This window comes from Dipodomys ordii, unplaced genomic scaffold (genome assembly GCF_000151885.1).
Source record: "Dipodomys ordii isolate 6190 unplaced genomic scaffold, Dord_2.0 Scaffold173, whole genome shotgun sequence".
Lineage (NCBI taxonomy): Eukaryota > Metazoa > Chordata > Mammalia > Rodentia > Heteromyidae > Dipodomys > Dipodomys ordii.
In genome coordinates, this window is record NW_012267389.1 from 842819 (window position 1) to 862544 (window position 19726).

Genomic DNA, 19726 nt, shown 5'->3' on the forward strand with positions numbered 1-19726 from the left:
CATCTTAGCCCCCACTCATCCATGGCGCCTGTCCATCTTAGCCAGCCCCCTCATTCACGGCGCCTGTCCATCTTAGCCCCCCCTCATTCACGGCGCCTGTCCATCTTAGCCCCCACTCATTCACGGCGCCTGTCCATCTTAGCCCCCACTCATTCACAGCGCCTGTCCATCTTAGCCCCTACTCATTCACAGCGCCTGTCCATCTTAGCCCCCCCCCATTCACAGCGCCTGTCCATCTTAGCCCCCACTCATTCACGGCGCCTGTCCATCTTAGCCCCCACTCATTCACGGCACCTGTCCATCTTAGCCCCCACTCATTCACAGCGCCTGTCCATCTTAGCCCCCACTCATCCACGGTGCCTGTCCATCTTAGCCAGCCCCCTCATTCACGGTGCCTGTCCATCTGAGCCCCCCCTCATTCACGGCGCCTGTCCATCTTAGCCCCCACTCATTCACAGCGCCTGTCCATCTTAGCCAGCCCCCTCATTCACGGCGCCTGTAACTGGCAGCTTGGGGTGCAACAGCAAAGGCAGCATGAATTTTATGTTCCTTCTCAGTGTTGTGGCTAGAAGATTTGTTTTGCCATAGATTATGGCAATCTCAACATAAGGTTTTTAAATTTCCCTGAAGTTGAAAATTCACCATTGCACTTGAGGGAAACCCTTCACGCTTCTCTTTGGCAGCACTAGGATTCCAAGATAGTTGTCTGGAAGCTGACCGTTAGGAAGTGACTGGGTGGGGGTAGCGCCTAAGGGGTGAGTGTGCTGCACAGAGGGGCTTTGTCTCAGAAAGCCCAGGGGAAGCCACCAGGCTTCTCAAAGTAGCATACGTCTAAAACCTAAGATTGACTTATTCTTGGAAGTTTCCACTTAATATCTTCAGACTAATTGACTGCAGGTACTGAAATCTCAGAGAAACCACAGTTAAAGGGTGACTTCCATGTAATCTTTGTGTTTTTAGCAGTAAAAAAAATTGTTTTTCAGGCTGAGTGAGGTGTGGGCTGAAGACCACATCCTTTATCCTTAAGTATTTCTAAGATTCTTAGTGGTGTGATTGGCACATATAAAAGATGATCAGGCCAGGTGCTGGTGGCTCACGTCTGTAATCCTAGCTACTCACTGCTGAGATCTGAGGATCGCGGTTCAAAGCCAGCCCGGGCAGGAAAGTCCATGAGACTCTTATCTCCAATAAACCACTAGAAAACTGGAAGTGCCACTGTGGCTCAAGCAGTAGAGCACTCGCCTTGAGCTAAAGAGCTGAGGGACAGCATCCAAGCCTAGAGTTCAAGCCCCATGACCGACCCCCCCCCCAAAAAAAAAGATGATCAGTAAATCTTGCCTTGTTGTTTGGATGTTTTAGATAAAGTCAGCAAGAGCAGAACTTTAAAATACAGAGGCTGTTTATTGTTATTTATCGTCGGGGACAAAAGACATGAGTATGAGTGTTATGTATGCTTCTAGTTGTTTTAATCTTGATTTGAGTTTTTATTGGGTTAGAAGTAATATTTCATTGTCACAAAACAGCTTTCTTTTCTGTACAGATGCAAACATTTCCCCTTCCAGAACTCCTGTTTGTGGAATTTTTGTGGATTTTGCAACAGCCTCACACCGTCAAAAGAGCCGAAGTCAGGCCCTTAAACAAAAGTAGGTATATTGGAAACTTTGCCAAAGTTGGTTGTGTGTATATGTGGGGTATTACTAAGGATCAGCCTCAGGACTAGTAATTCTTCAGTAATCCTTTTCTTCAACCTGCTTTTCAAAATATATATATATATATATTTTTTTTTTTTTTTGGGTTTGGTCATGGGGCCTGAACTCTGGGCTTGGGCGCTGTCCCTCAGCTCTTCACCTCAAAGCTAGTGCTCCACCACTTGAACCACAGCGCCACTTCCGGCTTTTTTTTCCCCTGCTTATGTGGTGCTGAGGAATCGAACCCAGGGCCTTATGCATGCAAAGCAAGCGCTCTACCACTGAGCCACCTTCCCAGCCCCTAGATATATTTTTATTTGCATTAAAGTTCTCTTGTATGTTCATATGTTGTGCTTAGAGTGCAGGTACTGGCTTCTGAGTACTAGTGCTTGCCATCTAATATCTCCTTGGGCATCCTGGCCAGTTTGGGCTCAGACTAGATTACAGTTACACATTTACAAGTCTGGGGGTCAGAAAGCTGCTAAAGGGTGTGATTCTAGCTCACTTTGTATTGCTCACATTGTATCGATACCATGTCTTCCCTGTCAGGTGAAGAATGAACTGAGGACTGGGACTAAGAGCACTAATGCTAGATAACGTGGGATGCATGCTTGTGTGTCCCAGGACCCTCACACAGATGAGGAGAAAGGATCAGAATCAGCATCTGTTGAGAGACTTACTGTTGTTGTGTTAGTGTAGCATACAGAACAGTTTAAGTGAGGAAAGAACGTCTTTGGCTCATAGTCTCAGAAGTCTCAGGTCATTATGACGGGGAGGTGGGGGGCAGAGTAGCTCCCTCTTGGTGATCGGGAAACCGAACCTCTGCACTGATGGGCTTTAAATGCATGGTGCTTGCCACCCACACACAGAATGAATCTTCCCCATGTAGTTAATCCTCTCTGAAGACGCCTTCAGGGACACACCTCGAGGTGTGCTTTGCTGATCTGATAGGTACTTGATAATCCATTGTATTTGACAATCAAGATAAATCATTGTAGTCTACCCAGGCAGCTTGACACCATTCCTTAAGCCACAGCATCCCACCGGTGACACCAAAAACCCCATATCCCCTGCACCACAAAAAGGCACTTAGTCCATCTCCAAGAGTTTGTAAGGTATTCACAGTTCCAACATTGTGCAAAAGTCCAAGTTCAGAGTCTTATTTCTCAAGACAAACCCTTATCTCTGAACACTTGTTCAATTGTAGTTGTATATTTACATCATGCAGCCGCTCATAGAGAGCAATCCCATTCCAAAAGGGAGGGTCAGAGGCATAGAAAAGAGGAATGAGACCAAAGCAAGGGTGTAACCCAGTAGGGAATGAGGAACCCTCTGCAGTCTGAGTCCTACAGTAGCATAGTACCAGCTTCCTAGGGCTTGGGCAGTCCGAACTCTGCGGCCTTTCCAGCAGCCTGCGTGGCCTTTCTCCTAGACTGGCACCGCCGCTGCCTTGGCTTCCCTTGCAGACATCCTGTGTTCCTGGCCTCTCCTCCATCCCTATGTCCTAGGACTCCATTGTTCCTTAGGCTCCACCCTCACAGTTACCCACTAGGGACAGCCCCAGGGAAGCAGACTAGCTTCCAGTGACCTGGTGACTCTTGTATTTGTAGTTTGCCTGCAAAACTTGCCTCGCATGTACAGTGTCAATGTCTGCCAGCTTGAGCCATATCCTGGCCCACCTGGGCCGTGGCACCCGAATGGATGGGTGTGGGAAACACTTTTATAGATAACCCTTGTCCCTGTTTGAACCTCAGTGTTCCCTTCTTAAAGAAAAGTATTTCAAGTCAGGTGCCAGTGGCTCATGTCTGTAATCCTAGCAACTTATGAGGCTGAAATAGCAGGATTATGGTTCAAAGCTAGCCCAGGTGGGAAAGTCTATGAGACTCTTTGCACCAGCCTTGAGCAGAAAAGCTGAGAGGATGAGGCTCTGAGTTCAAGTGCCTAGACTGGCAAAAAAAGGGAGGAAAAAAGAAGGAAGGAAGGCAGGGAAAAGAAGATTGGGATGATGGAAAGAAGGAGGGAGGGAGGGAGGAAGGAAGGAGGGAGAGAAAGAAGGGAAGGGAAGGCAGGCTGGCATGCAGGAAATATTTCAAATGAGTTAAACCCTTTCTACCTTAGCCCCCCTCTCCATTGATGGAGTTTGGCGGAAGGGAGGACCCATGAGGTATTTTTCCTATTGGTTCAGCACTCGGTTTCCTTTTAATGTCTCTAATCTTTTTAGCCATGCTTTCCTTATCCAAACTTTACATGTGCTTCTTTCTGGGCAAACTGCCAATTTGAATGTTTCTGCTCTACTTCTTGCTTACAATCTTATTGTCAACTGCAAAGAGCAGCCAGCAGTAGGCACGCCACAGCCGGACTCGGGCTGCCTTGCAGCCCCCTGCCGGCTTCATGACCCTATTGCGTTGAAAGTCAGCCTTCCACAGAGTCTCAGGGCCTGGACAATGGAATGTGGACTGGCTCTCGTCCAGTCCCCAATTGAAGTCTTTCTGAAGCCTCCCGAACAGGTTACTCCGCAGCCCTGCCTGCATCTGGTATTCCGGGCAGCCCAGCACCATCCGTTGAGCGCTGCTCAGTGTGTTTTAGGGCTTCTCCAAACTCTCCCACACACCGTTCCCAAAGTCTTGTGAGCCACACCATCCGGTAGTCACAGCAGCTCCCTCACTTCTCCGGTGTCGGACTTCATGACTGTGATGAACATCCAGCAAAGGGAGTGAGGTTCCCTTGATGATGCCAGAGGCCGGTCAGGAGACAGGCCGTGTCCACAGGCTTCTTTCTCATCCCCTGTTAGTTCCTCCGAGCCCAAGGAGAGCCTGTGCTGTGAACTTGGGATTAAAACAATAGAATACATCATCTGACCATAAGGAATTAAACTGAAAATCCCCCCAAGTTACAAAATTAAACATTCTTTTTAATAAGCTATGAGTCAGTGGAGAAATCAAAAGAGGAAAGATCTTAGCCAGGCACCAGTGGCTCACACCTGTAATCCTAGCTACTCAGGAGCCTGGCAGGAAAGTCCATGAGACTCTTAGCTCCAGTGAACCACCAGAAAACCAGAAGTGGCGCTGTGGCTCAAGTGGTAGAGTGCTAGCCTTGAGCTGAAGAGCTGAGGGACAGTGCCCAGGCCCAGAGTTCAAGACCCACCACCAACAAAAAAAAAAAAAGAGGAAGGATTTTCACACTTTCTTGTGTGCTTCCGAGAGTTGAGTCTCACTTTGCATCCTGCCACCGAATCACGTCTTCAGCCCAACACCCTGGACGTTGTGTTGGTCTCGGGTGCCCTGCATTGAGCAAAGACACCACATCACGAGTCAGTGTGGTCTGTTCTTTACATAGTCACTGTACAGCAGCTACTTAGTCATTTTAAACAGCTAGATCCTGCGGGTTCACACTGAAATGAAAGGTAAGTCCTTGCCAGTTACCTCCATCAATTGCTAAGATCCCCTGTTCCTCCTGTGCACATTATTCAGTGTAACTTTCTTTCCAATTTATTTTAAAGGACAAGAAGTACAAAACTGCTTCGGCTTATCGACTTAGATTTTTCATTCACTTTCTCCCTCTTGGATTTGCCTCCAGTAAATGAATATGATATGTATATCAGAAACTTTGGGAAAAAAAATACCAAGCAGGTTAGTACAACATGTGCTTGCTAAGTGACAGAGTGCAAATGAGGTGCACGTTTGTACTGTTGAGAATGTTAGAATTTTGGGGTGGGGAGTGAAGGGTACAGTTTGAAGGAGAAAGGGTACCTTTCACCACATGGCGTTCATTAACTAGAGAGGTGATGTGAGTACACACTCCCCAGGTGTGCTGAGGCCATAGGAGCCCACGGCAGACAGCAGAGGCACGGACCCTTTAGTACAGTGTCACATGCACAGATGATTTATTTAAGGTGAAACAGTGCCAAGTTTGTTTTGGTCTTGTGTTCCTGGTGAGTATATACAGCCATAGTTGTCGACAGAAAAGATTGACAGTGCAGTGACCTCAGTGCTTGTGCTTTCTCTAACTGGACTCACTTGAAGGTCCACGCATCTCCAAGAGCCTTCACTCTTGTCCACAGGCCAGGCTGCTCTCCTGTCTGACTTACATGGCTCCTCCGGCTCCTCCTCCTCTTTCTCTGTCTGCCTCTTTTCTACATAAACCCTGCCAGGGTAACTTACACTGGACTTTATTTTCTTTTCCAGAGTTACTGCAATCCATGATGCAACATTTTCTTCTTTCCAGTAGTGATTTTAGGTTTTAATTACTTAGGAAGTGGTCTGGCTTTGCAATATAAGGTCTGTGAAGTCTGACATCATACTTGCCATTTTTCTTACATATTCCTGATGTGTGTTGACAGCATTCATATCGTCTGTTTGGTATACTCTATGAACAATACTTTCTGAAAGGTCACAACGTGAAGCTGAAGATGTGTCTAGTTTTGCAGCAGCACATTTGCTCTGACCTTGAGTAGATTAGTTTCTTTGGTAGTTTTCCTCACTTTAAGGCAAAATTATCTTTGCTGAAGTAATACTTGTGTGTGTGTGTGTGTGTGTGTGTGTGTGCGTGTGTGCGTGTGCGCGTGTGCGCGTGTGCGTGCACGCGTGCTTGTACTGAGGCTTGAACTCAGGGTCTAGGTCCTGTCCCTTATTTGCTCATAGCTAATGTGTTACCATTTGAACTCCAGCTCCACTTCTGGCTTTTTGCTGGTTAATTGGAGATACAGTCTCAACAGACTTGCCTGTCTTAGCTGCCTTCAAACTGTGTTCCTCAGATCTCAGCCTCCAGAGTATACATAGTTGCTGCTGCTGCTGCAGCCTCCTCCTCCTCCTCCACCTCCTCCTCCTCCTCTACCTCCTCCTCCTCCTTCTCCTCATTATCCTTAAGTAGTTATACAAAGGGGTTCACTTCCCCATGTCAGTTTAAGAGCACAACACATCTTGTTTAATGCATGTACCTTCTAAAAATACAAAAATTGTGGTTCTCCAAAGCTGTATGTTCTGACAAACAACATGTATAGTTTACATGCAGCTGTATATAGTCTTTTCAAATTAAGCTAAATTGTTTACTGTGGTTTTTCTGGAAATACTTTTGAACTTAGGTCTAATTTACCAAAAGTTTGAGATCCAGCAATCTATAGGATCTTTATATTTATGCCGTAATATGGGTTGGCGGTTGTGCTGGTAGTAGGCTTTGACTGTCTTGTGCTCTTGCTCCGCTTGCTTGCCATGGCTAGTCCTTACCACTTGAGCCACACCTCTTCTTTAGCATTTAAATCCTCCAGGTTTCAGCCTCCTGATAGCTAGGATTTTATTTTTATTTATCTTATTTATTTAATGTACTTTTCAGAACTTGAAGGGCTTATGAGTTCATGTGTCTGTCTGTTTAAGTGTCCGGCCTGCCTTGACCAATCACCCTTCCCCATCCTGTCTGCCTTTTCCCCTCAGACTCATCTTGTTTCCCACACATGTTATCACACGTGTGAACTGAGTTCTGGTTCTTTCCCACACATCACATGTACACGAATGCTGTCACACATGTGCACTGAGTACTCTGGCCCGTGACCCCATACATGCCATCACACATGCACACACATGACATCACACGTGTGCGCTGACTACTCTGGCCAGTGACCCCGCGCCTGCCATCACACATGTACTTATAGATTGCCACATGTATGCACTGAGTACTCTGGTCAGTGATCCACACATGCCACCATGCATGTACACATGTACTGGCACACACGTACACTGAGTACCCTGATCAGTGACCTTCATATGCCATCATACATGTACACATGTCCTGACAGATGTGTACACTGAGTATCCTGGTCAGTGACCTACACATGCCATCATACACATACACATGTGATGTCACATGTGTGCAGTTACTCTGGTCAGTGACCCCCACATGGCCATCAAGCAGGTACGCATTTGCTGTCACACGTGTGCAGAGTCCTCTGGTCAGTGACCCCTACATGCCACCATAAATGTACACATGTGCTGTCACATGTGTGTACAGAGTAGTCTTACCAGTGACCCTGCACATGTCACCACACATGTTCACACCTGTGCACTAAGTACTCTGGTCAGTGACCCCACACAGCCATCATGCATACACACATTTGCTGTCACATGTGTACACTGGGTGTCCTCACATTTGCTGTCACATATGTACGGATTTGCTACTACATGTTTATGCATATGCTGTCGTGTGTGCAGTAAGTATTCTGGTTGATGATTCCCACAAATGCTGCGTGCATTGAATATTTTGACTGTTTCCCACACATGCTGTCACACTCACACATATATGTTAGCACGTGTACATTGAATACTTTGGCTGTATTTTTCCCTAATTCACTTTCTCATTCATCCAGAGTAGCTTGGATTATAGGTGTGAGCCACTGTATCTGGCAAAGATACTTATTTTCAACACAAGTGAAAAGAGTGCTAGGCTTGAAACTTTTACACTTTCAGAAAAGGTAATTTTTTTTCAGTAGTGCCAGTGGTTCTGATGTTAAAGCTAGCATCGTATCTCTGTTTTTAAGGCATATGTTCAGTATAATGAAGATAATGTTGAAAGAGACATTCAGACTGAAGACATAGAGACCAGGGAAGTGTGGACCCAGCACCCAGGAGAAAGCGCCCTTGTCTCGGGAGGTAACACTTCTGTGCTCCTGTGCTTTTTAATATAGTTGGTTTGTTTCTTGTTCATTCTAAGTGTTTCTCTTTGGTGTGGTTCTTGGTGTAAGACTGTGGAAATACCCCACTTTTACTAACAAAGATTTGTAAATACAGAGGGAAAAATTCTATACTGCAACCAGCCGCCTCACACTGGACACTTGTACACCACGTGCGCTGAGGCTGGGGGACGGTCCTCATCAGAGTACAATTCTTTCTTTTTTTTTTTTTGGTCAGTCGTGGGGCTTGAACTCTAGGCCTGGGTGCTGTCCCTCTCAGCTCCTCAGCTCAAGGTGCTCTACCACTTGAGTCACAGCACCACTTCTGGCCTTTTCTGTGTATGTGGTGCTGAGGAATCGAACCCAGTGCTTCATGCATGCAAGGCAAGCACTCTGCCACTGAGCCACCTTCTCAGCCCGAATTCTTTTATTTATTTATTTTTTTGTCGGTCGTGGGGCTTGAACTCTGAGCTTGAACATTGTCCCTCAGCTCTTCAGCTCAAGGCAAGTGTTCTACCGCTTGAGCCACAGCGCCACTTCCAGTTTTCTAGTGGTTTATTGGAGATAAGAGTCTCACGGACTTTCTTTCCTGGACTGGCTTTGAACCATGATCCTCGGCTCTCAGGCTCCTGAGTAGCAAGGATTACAGGCGTGAGCCACTGGCACCCGGCCCGAATTCTATTTCTTAAGTGTGGTTTGCCAACATACTTCATCAATATAGACTCGCAGTCCCATGATTCTACTAGGGTGTCTGTGGCAGTGCTAAATACTGATTTTTTCTTGAGGAGTAGTATGCATGTATGTGGTAGAGGTTTGTTACTCCCTCTCCTCGCTCTAAGTAATGCAGGCTGAACATTCCTTACCTGGAATAACGGAGACCATCAGTGTTTCAGATCTCAGCTCTTCAGATGAGGGGTGTTCCATCTGTACATCTAAATGTAATGCTTACATAATGCACTGATTCCTTTCACTGTCTTCTCTTTTTTTGGGGGGGGGGTCCGGTCGTGGGGCCTGAACTCTGGGCCTGGGCGCTGTCCCTCAGCTCTTCAGCTCAAGGCTAGCGCTCTACCACTTGAGCCACAGCGCCACTTCTGGCATTTTTCTTTTTGCTTATGTGGTGCTGAGGAATCGAACCCAGGGCCTCATGCATGCAAGGCAAGCGCTCTACCACTGAGCCACCTTCCCAGCCCCATTGACTGCCTTTTCTAAGACATTTACATAAGACTTAGCTTGCAGATTTATATAAAACAATATGCAGTTTGGGGGAATCATTCAGATATTTCCTTTTAGGGCTCTCAATAGTTACAACACTTATGTGAACACTAATATAAGCATGACATGACTGTGTTGGAGTCAGCCTTACTGACTTCATTTAACCTGTACTTTTTAGGTAGTAGAGACAGAGGTCTCTCTGATGCAACAATTGTACCGAAGATTGATACTCAAAGATTATCCAGTTTTCTCCGGGCAGCGTGTCAGGTATATTCTGTTGTGTGATTACCCTGTGTGTAAGCACTTAAGATTCATTCTCTACAGAATCTTAGGAGTTCTTAAAACTTTAGACGCTTTATAGCTCAGATAAACCAGAATCAGTTGTTTTCATGTATTTTCTTATAAACTATTAGTAGTACATTCATTGAGCCCTTGTATACAAAGTAACACTGGGTAAATGTGTGCTACTGGAAGTACTATCTATGTGTTTGGACTGCACAATACTAACTTCTTACATAAAATAACTTTTTTTTTTTTGGGTCCAGTCGTGGGGCCTGAACTCTGGGCCTGGGCGCTGTCCCTCAGCCCTTCAGCTCTACCACTTGAGCCACAGCGCCACTTCCGGCTTTTTTCTTTTTTCTTGTGTGGTGCTGAGGAATCGAACCCAGGGCCTCATGCATGCAAGGCAAGCGCTCTACCACTGAGCCACCTTCCCAGCCCCCTTACATAAAATAACTTAACCAAATATCCTGAGTTGGCAAGGCAAGCTTACCTCTAAGGTGAAACTGATTATGGAGATTTTTAAATACTTACAAAGGTAAAGGGAGTGTGGTGACTGAGTTCTGGCCCTCAGTGATCAGGGCCTTTTGGGCCGTCGCTTCGTCTGGCCCTTCCTTCCCTGAGTGGTGACCACCCATCAATTATATTTTATTGGCAATCTGTAAAAGGAAAGGGTCTCTAAAAGAGCTACTATTAACATTTTAATACTCTAAAGTCAAGGCTCAAAAACGCTTACTTGTCTCACAGTTTCTTATTTTTTGTATTTTTGTGATGGGTCACTGGATACTAGCTGGACACTCTGCCACTTGAGCCATGTCTCCAGCCCAGTCTCAAAGATTTTTGAGTCCAGCATTTAAAATAGAGCAAAAATAAGTAGTATGACAAATTGTTATTCCCATGTTGATTTAGCTTAAGCAGTTTTCTCAGGGTTTTTTTAAATACCTGCTAGTTACTGTTAGGGATCTGAAGTTTACAACCTTCATTAAACTTGGCTTGACTTTTTATTATTATCTGTTTTAGTATAAAGCTATGGGGAAGGAAGAAGAGACAGCACTCGGGTAGACAGCTGTCCACTACTGTGTCGTGGCTACTTATTGTGGCTTCACCATATTGCAGTGTTTTTAGAGTGTGTAAATAGTTATCCCTCAACTATCATGGGAGCATGTTCTAGAGACCCCGTGATAGGTGGAAATCCGTGAAGCATCTCAAATCCTGTCCCTTCCCCTTCAGTTCCCAAAAGTAACCTAACCTCATTAGCACCATCAGTTGTCCTGACTTAATACTGACTCAGAATACCAGAAACATGTAGTGGTGGTCGCCTGAACTCTGGGCCTGGGCGCTGTCCCTCAGCTCTTCAGCTCAAGGCTAGCGCTCTACCACTTGAGCCACAGCGCCACTTCTGGCATTTTTCTTTTTGCTTATGTGGTGCTGAGGAATCGAACCCAGGGCCTCATGCATGCAAGGCAAGCGCTCTACCACTGAGCCACCTTCCCAGCCCGCCTGATGTATTTTTTATTGGTTGGATCTTCATTCTGTTTCTTACACTGGATTTTTTTTAGGAGTGTATTTAGTGAAAACAGCAACAATGTGGAAGTTGAAATAGTGGCCATTTTGTGGCATTATTTAAAGTTACCTTTTATAGTTTCCATTATTATGAAGGAAAAATAAAAGTAAGGTTTTTTTGTTATTGTTGTTATTATGTGGTGGGGCCAAGCATTTATTTGCAGAAGGTAATATCATGAAAAGGTAATTTTTTTTTGGAAAACATAAATGCATTGTTAAAAAGACTACTCCCTTGTTTTTGAAAGGTGGTTGCTGTTTTGCTTGAAGAGGATCGTTTGTCAGTCAGACCCAGTTGGCAGCTCACGGCTGAAGACAATTCCCTACATGTTAGTGACAGCTCCTGTCAGCTGAACACTGACCTGCCATTCCTTCAAAGTAAGAAGCCTTTCCTTAATGAGGTCTTAATCAAACTGCTCAAGATACAGTGGAAATTAATATTGCATTTTGTTTTAGAGTGGTAAAGTTTATTGTATATAAAGCAGAAAAAGATTCATGTTCTGCAAAATGGCAAAATGAATGACATAGATATTTAACATTTTTAAGTTAATATGGTTACAGAACATAACAGGCTAAACAAATCAAGCATATGGTATCACTCACAGTGTATAACTATATGTAGTTATTTAAATCAGTTTAAACAAACTGCATTTGGAAGATAAGTTGTAAATTTCTATATCTAGTAGCTTTGTCTTTCCAGATGTGGCCAGTGATATGGCTCTAGCTTGTGTAAAGCTGTGACAGAAACAGAGGTAGGCCAGAAGTGGGGTTTTCTTCCAAAGATTAGGATGTAAATGTGCTCCAGTCATGGGTTGCTACCTGTGCTGGACTTTCCTTGTCCTGCCTGCTGTTTAGAACTTGATTCACATACATTCTTCTCTCCTTTAACATTAACCAAGATGGCACTCACTGTTCATTTAAAAATCGTCACATTCTTGAGGTTCTAGTGGCTTATAGCTGTAACCTGAGATCTGAGGATTGCATTTCAAAGTCAGCTTGGGAAAGTCTGTGAGACCCTATGTCCAAAATTAGCCACCTAAAAACCAAAAATGGAGCTGTGGCTCAAGTGGCAGAGTCCTAACCTTGAACAGAAAAACTCAGGGTCAGGCAGACTCTGAGTTCAAGCTCTAGGACTGGCACACACACTCAAATCACATTCTTTGAGAGTGTTTTATCTTAAAAGCATCATCCTTCAGAAACCCAGTAAGTCACTGAACCTGTAGTACTGGAAACAATGACAATCCCCGTTCTCACACTCCAGTGCACAAAGAAGCAAAGAAAAAGATGACTTTTCTCAAGGAACAATGTAGAATGGTGACCCCAGTACATAAAACATCAATTACTTATATGCAGAATCTTTCATTCAACACTGATTTACATTTGGTCTTAAGGCATTTTCTGCATGTGAAAGTAATGGAAGCTTTTGTGTTCTTAATTATTTTTCTTATTTGATTAGGTCATTTCACTTTTATGAACTTAAAAGATTTCAACTCACTAGTGTGTCAGATCTGTAGTCAGATATAGTGGTACATCAGTGTACACGGAATCCTGTCGTTTCTGTTAGTACATGCATCTTATGCATTTATTCAGTGATTTTAGTAGGCTCAGAGGATTAGCAATGAATTGAGCAGACAGGAATCAACGCCTTCATGAAACGTATCTTTTGATGGGTCAAATGGACCGCAAGCTGACTAAACATGTAAAAGATGTAATGTCTTAGGAAGGGGTAAGTTCTGAGGAGAAAAGTGAAGGAGAAAAGTGAAGATAAAAACCCACGTCTGTAATCCTGGCTACTCAGGAGGCTGAGGTCCGAGGACCGGGATTAGAAGACAGTTTGGGCAAGAAAGTCTGTGAGACTTATTGCCAAAATACTACTCAGAAAAAAAGTAGGTAGCACTGTGGCTCAAGTGGTAGAGCACTAGCTTTGAGCACAGAGAAGCTCAGGGACAGTGCCCACCAGGCCATGAGTTCAAGCCCCTGGACTGGCAAAAAAAAACAAAGTGAAGATTGCAGAGGACTCAGTGTGAGTGAGGAAGTGTCCGGGAGGAGCCTGGGTGCTTCCTGTGGAGGTGAGGCCTAGGCAGTCTCTGACTTCGCAGTGCCAAGAGGCTGCAGAGAACACGGGCTGGCTGTGGACCGCCATCAGCTCTGCCAAACACGATGCGTATGTTCCTAAAGTCCACCACTCTCTGCAACAGTGCCAGGGAAAACAGCAGAGCTTGGGGGACAATGGGATCACCACCAGTAAGAAAACTGTCCAACTCACATAAATAGGAACCCAGTGAAAGTGGCAAATCGCCAATGTGTTCCAAAGGGTTCCCCTGGCATGGTTCTCCAGAGGAGAGCGTCAGGTCCACAGGAGAGGGTTCTGGGCCTCAGATCCATGGGGGAGGGTTCTAGACCTGGGGTCTGCAGGGGGAAGGTTCTGGGCCTCAGGTCACGGGGGAGGGGTTCTGAAGTTCGGTAGCTGGAAGTGATTATAGAGTGGATAGATCTCCCTGAAGGAGGGAAATTGGACCCCTAGGGTGGATGGTGTAGGCCATTACATGTGTGTACATGCATGGACACGTGTGTGACTTAGGAACAGCTGGGTCAGACGTATACAGTGCTCTCTATTCTCCTCTGACTTTGCCGCAGTGCTGTCGAGTTCTTTCTTGAGTCTTTGGTCCTTTGCTTCTTCGTGCCTGGGAGAGGTTTGGCTGGCTGCTGGGGGCTCTGGGACAGGGCAGTCTGCCAACCGTGAAGTGTTGGAGCAGAACTGTTTGCTGTGCAGTGCTCTGAGGGCTGCTCTAAAGAGAACTGAGAGTCCTAACAGCAGTGAAGACAAAGGGACTGGGGTCATTTCCTGTTTGTTCCTGCTGAGATTCCAGCTCCTTGGCCTTTAAGTGATGAGCTGGTGGGCAGGGCTGCACCGTATGGGAAGGGTTCTCAAACAGCACGGTCAGCATCGACACAGATCTGAGTGTAGGCTGTGTGGTCATTTATTAAAACCCAGATTCCACTGGACACCAGTGGCGCTCACTGTAATCCTAGCTACTCAGGAGGCTGAAATCTGAGGATCGTGGTTTGAACTCAGCCTGGGCAGGAAAGCCGGAGTCTCTTGTCTCCAATGAACTCAGAATAAAGCTGGAAGTGGTGCTGTGGCTCATATGGTAGGGTACTAGGCTTGAGCACAAAGAGGCTCAGGGACAGTGCCCAGACCCTGAGTTCAAGCCCCAGGGCTGGCAAAGAAAACCCCAGCCCAACAACAATCCAGATTTCATATTTGTTCAGCTTTGAGGGACCATGCTTGTTCTTTTCATAAGCTGGAATTTGAGTAACGTGCGTTAATTTGACATGGATTCTGTTAAAGTGACTAAAATGCACCTTTTTTAAAAACCTCCAGATCGCGAAGTGCTCTGCTTACATGCCTCTCAGGTGCAGAGGCAGACGGTGGTCTCCGTCCACGACGTCCCCCGGAGGGCGTCCTTCCCGCCGCTGGACAGCAGGCTCCTCCTCTGTGTGTGGGACATTTGGCAGCCCTCAGGGCCTCAGAAGGCTCTGATATGTGAGTCCAAGGTACACTGAGCGAGGCGGCCGTGTGTGCTGGTGCTGGCAGGTGGGAGACCGTGGTGACGCCGGGGTCCCGTTCCACCTTGGTTCTGGCGAGTGATAGGACACGTGGAGGGGTTTTGATTTGACCTAGAATTCTAAGATGAGCTCATTGAAAGGAAGCCAGGGTTATCAGGCAGCGGCTCCGGGTCACCCACAGTTAGGCAGTGAGTGGCCGCCTGGGCTCAGCTGTGGAACCCCACGAATTCACTTTGTGGCTTGTGCTACTTAACGCCGCTGCCGTATCTGCGTCACCACAAGTGTCTACCTGGTCCATGGTGACAATGCCTGCTTGCGTCTGCTTCCTTTTTGACTGACTTCAGAACCACTGATTTCAAAACCACATGAACACCTTCTCTCGTGCTAGTCCTTGAAAACAAAAACATTGCGATATAAGGTGTAAATAAAGTCGCAGAGGCTGCAATTGCCGTTTTTGAGGTTCACTTACTTGCATTGAAGGGAAAGGTTATTAAGCACATTTTGTATACCCAGATGTAGCTAACCACATTATAGTTGTGACCATTACAGTCTTACATGGGGGTTTGGTGTCCTGTTTTTCATTTAAATACTCACAAATTAAATTTTATTCATATACTACACTATAAATTTTATTTGTGTACTATATCCTACGGCTTCCTGGAGGGAAAGATTCTGTAGTGACACTCATCCATATAAATGAAAACTGTCAGATACCGCACTTAGTATCTTGGCTTCCGTGACTGCTGTGTTGTGTTTTCCGGCCATCAGCCATCTGCATTTTTGTTGCAGGTCACGTGCTGCTGCTTCAGCCCTTTTAAAGCATTCTTGCTGTTTGCGGGGACAGTGCATGGCTCAGTGGTTGTGTGGGACTTGAGAGAAGACTCCAGAATCCACCACTATGTGCGGCTGAGCAACTGCTCCTGGACGTTCAGGACACCGACATTCTCCACTGGTCAGTGTCATCTGTGACCAGCCCCACTCACCCCCCATTTGTCACGTCTGGGGTCTGAGCCATGGGGCAGATGAGTAGAGAAAAATAAAATTCGTCCAAGGAGCCCTTACCTAGGGCCAGTCGTGCTTGGGATTTTTGTGTGTTGTTTAATTTGTAGATTCTGAACATTTCTTTCTTTTTTTTTTGTCAGCCGTGGGGCTTGAACTCTGGGCCTGGGCGCTGTCCCTCAGCTCTTCAGCTCAAGACGAGCGCTCTACCACTTGAGCTACAGCGCCACTTCCGGTTTTCTGGTGGTTTATTGGAGATCAGAGTCTCAAGGTCTCTCCTGCCCGGGCTGACTTTGAGCCATGATCCTCAGATCTCAGCCTCCTGAGTAGCTAGGATTACAGGCGTGAGCCACCAGCGCCTGGCGATTCTGAACATTTCTAAACAACATAAAGTTTAGTTTGAATATTGGTTGATGATTGACTGTGATTGTAGTCTTGAGTTAAAACATATTGGCATGTGTGCGCTCATGTGGCGTAATCAATGGTTGAGGCAGCCGAGGGGGTGAACGGGAATGCATCTGCGCAACCCACCAGGACCCTCAGTTTTACGCAGGTGAAAGGTTCTTTGTGTGCCCACCATAGCCAGCACAGCACATAGCAAATCTGCCCTATTTCTGTGAATTTCTCTAAATACTTTATCTATAGTGTACTTGTTAGAGAGGTGACACGTACTCAGAGGGACAGGCCTGACTCCAGCGCTGGCGTGACACCCTTCCTGGAATGGCTCCTTCCTGTCGGGGATGGAGCCCTGGGGCCTGCAGGCCAGCTCTGCTTTCTGTTGTCTGATCTCCTCCTTTGTTCACCCTCGGGAGCGCGCGACGCCATGCTGAGACTTCTCACAGGATCTATCTTCTGGCTCTGTAGTTTTGCTTTTTCCAGATGTCTTAAGGTGTTTGATTCCTTTGTGTTGCTTCATGATTCACAATCTCATTCCTACTTTGTGTGTTCGTTCGGTTAATTCAGACATCTACACCTAAGAGCCTGTATCCAAATGTGCATACCAGTTTGTATCCCAAGCAAAATACGAGAGTTTCAGCAGCTCTGCATTCTTCCCAACATCTGGTGTTTATCATTTATTTTAAATTTAGCTCTTCTATTACATGAGTAATAGTATCTAACTGTGGTTTTTAACTTCCACTCCCTAATGACAGTGATGTTGAACATTTTTCGTGTACTTGTCTACTGTATATCTTCACTGCTTATGCCTGTTCAGATCTTTTGCCTCTTTTCTTTTTGATTGTTGTTGTTGTTGTTGTTTGTCCTGGTTCTAGGGATTGAACTCAAGAGGTTGACCACTGTCCCTCAGCTTTTTGTTGTTGTCGTTCAAGGCTAGCATTCTACTGCTTGTGCCATACCTCCCCTTCAGGCTTTTTTGGTAGTTAATGGAGACAAGAGTCTTTAAAAATTTTTTTTTATTATTTTTTTTATTGTAAAGCTATGTACAGAGTGGTTATATTTGCGTAAGTCAGGTACTGAAGTACATTTCTTTTGAACAGTGTCACTCTTGATTTCTTATACACATTTGCCGGGGGAGACAAGAGTCTTACGGACTTTACTGTGTGGCTGGCTTTGAACCACCATCCTCAGCCCTCAGCCTCCTCAGTAGCTGGGATCATAGCCCCGCACCTGTCTCACCAGCCACACACTGCCTTTCTGGAAAGAGAGTGTGTCTCAGGGTCTTGATGTCGGCAGCACAGGGTGTGACCTCTGGGGCTCGCTCTTGCTAAGCAGGCATTCCAGGCCCTTTTTGTGATTTTATTGAGTAGGGATTTGTGTTTTCCTGGTGGGTGACCAGACTTCACCCCAGAGGCCGCGTGCGTCCCCTGCTGTGTGATCTTCATTTCTGAGATGACCCTTCTTTTCCTTCATTTCTCGTGTTATTTCTTGCTATTTCTATGACTTGTACTGACGCATGGACCCTGTGGGCCTTAAATTCTAGATGGAATCCTCACATCGGTAAACCACCGAAGTTCTCTTCGGGCCATAGAACCTGTTGCCACATCTGTCTACAGAAAACAGAGTTTCGTGCTTTCTCCTTTCACGACTCAGGAAGGTACGTGATCTCTCCTGTAAAATCCTGCGAGCTACAGGTAGGAAATGTGACTTCTTAAGTTATGGTAACTTTCTTTTCTTTCTGTTTTCCTTAGAAATGTCAGGTTTATCATTCCACATTGCTTCCTTGGACGAGAGCGGGATTCTCAATATGTGGGTAAGTCGGAGGTCAGGGCTGGACACACAGGCTTGGGGTGAAAGTGGTTGGGTGGAGAACAGCACCTGAATTTGGGCGGGGAGCTCGGGAAAGAATAGGATGGTGAGGCACTTTGCTAGGATCAGGCTTATCAGTGCTGTGAAGAGGGGGTGGCGGATCTTACACCCAGGGGACCTTCTGCAGGCCTTCAGGATACGGAAGGAGGGCTGGAACAAGGTACCGGAGCTAGAGCGTGTCGGGACTGCCCTACCGTGTGTGTGAAACGTCACTGGGTGAGGAGAGTAGCCCTAGATCAAAAGGAAGGAAATACAAAAGTTAAAATATCAGTCCTAGAGTTAGTGACCAATCTTTTTTCCAAAGCAATTATAGGACCCAATATACATAATACCTCAGTTAGAACTATTCTTCGCTTAGATTGTTATAAAATGCTTAGAATTACAAAATGTACCAACACTCATTTTTCATATTTTATTTTTAGGTGGTTGTTGAACTGCCAAAGGCAGATAATGCAGGCTCAATGAGTGATTTAGGTAACTATTAAACTCAAACGTTAATTTTAGTTAGGTTTCGCTAAAATGAACAGAGCTTAAGGATATGCCTGTTTGTAAAACTACCATTAGCTACTTGAGCCAGTTCTGTTCGATAAACAGTTGAGCAGTTGCTGGGGTGCTCCGATGGTGCTCTGCCCCTGACCGGGAGTCGCTCTCGAGAGACCGGGTGCTGATGGCTGCACGCCCTCCTTTGCTCTGGGGCTTCTTCCTTGTGTTTCTGATTTTCTAGCGCTCGTTCGTGTGCCCTGTATGGCTCTCCCTAGGCCAGGGATGGCGGGTCCAGATGGCACGGAGTTCTACACAAAGAAGTGACTGGGGGCGGAAAATGGAGTCCCCTGCACTTGCGCTGTTGTATGCGCTGCACGATGCCCTGGGGTGTGGGTGGGGTTCCCAGGGCTCAGGAATTGCACTCTCTGGTCTCTCTGCTTCCAGCCCAGTTTCCTTACCTGGGTATTTGTCTCCAGCCTCCTGTTTCAGGTTGTGTCAGAGTGTGGACTGGCGGTGGCTGGGAAAGGGTCTGTGCGGGGCTGGTGCTGACGGGCCTGGCGTGGGATAGCAGTTACGGGCTGTGGTTTGCCAGTCCTGTGGGCTGACCCTGGGGCAGGCCTGCCGGGCAGGGTCGCATCTGTGAACACCAGCCTGAATGCTCTCCCGCCACCCGCCCTGCCGCGCCAACAGCCCCCAGAGTTCTAGGCAGCACCGTGCCCAGAGTGTGGGTTCCTGTATATGTGAACCCTTATTTCCTCCATTTTCAGCAAAGAGCAAAAGCCAGCATGGCAGTGGGATGGGTAGGGAGCAAAGCACATGGCCGGGGGTCCCAGACACGGTGAGGGAAACGAAGGAAGGGCATAAGAGGAGCAGCCAGGACCGCAGCCCGGAGGTGTGTGAGGAGGCCGAGGAGCACCGAGGAGGACGGGGAGCACCGAGGAGGATGGGGAGCACTGAGGAGGATGGAGGAGCACTGAGGAGGATGGGGAGCACTGAGGAGGATGGGGAGCAC

At 46.5% G+C, this 19726-nt stretch overlaps 1 protein-coding gene across 1 annotated transcript in view; it reads left to right on the plus strand.

Annotated features, from left to right (window-relative positions):
• Wdr60 (WD repeat domain 60) overlaps positions 1-19726 on the plus strand; it is a 73387-nt gene that overhangs the window by 43777 nt on the left and 9884 nt on the right. Inside the window, exons 10-19 of the mRNA XM_013033635.1 lie at positions 1541-1643; positions 5188-5317; positions 8215-8326; positions 9737-9825; positions 11646-11775; positions 14783-14955; positions 15757-15919; positions 17906-18019; positions 18114-18175; positions 18654-18705. Coding sequence (XP_012889089.1) covers positions 1541-1643; positions 5188-5317; positions 8215-8326; positions 9737-9825; positions 11646-11775; positions 14783-14955; positions 15757-15919; positions 17906-18019; positions 18114-18175; positions 18654-18705 — 1128 coding nt within the window. The remainder of the gene's footprint in view (positions 1-1540; positions 1644-5187; positions 5318-8214; positions 8327-9736; positions 9826-11645; positions 11776-14782; positions 14956-15756; positions 15920-17905; positions 18020-18113; positions 18176-18653; positions 18706-19726) is intronic.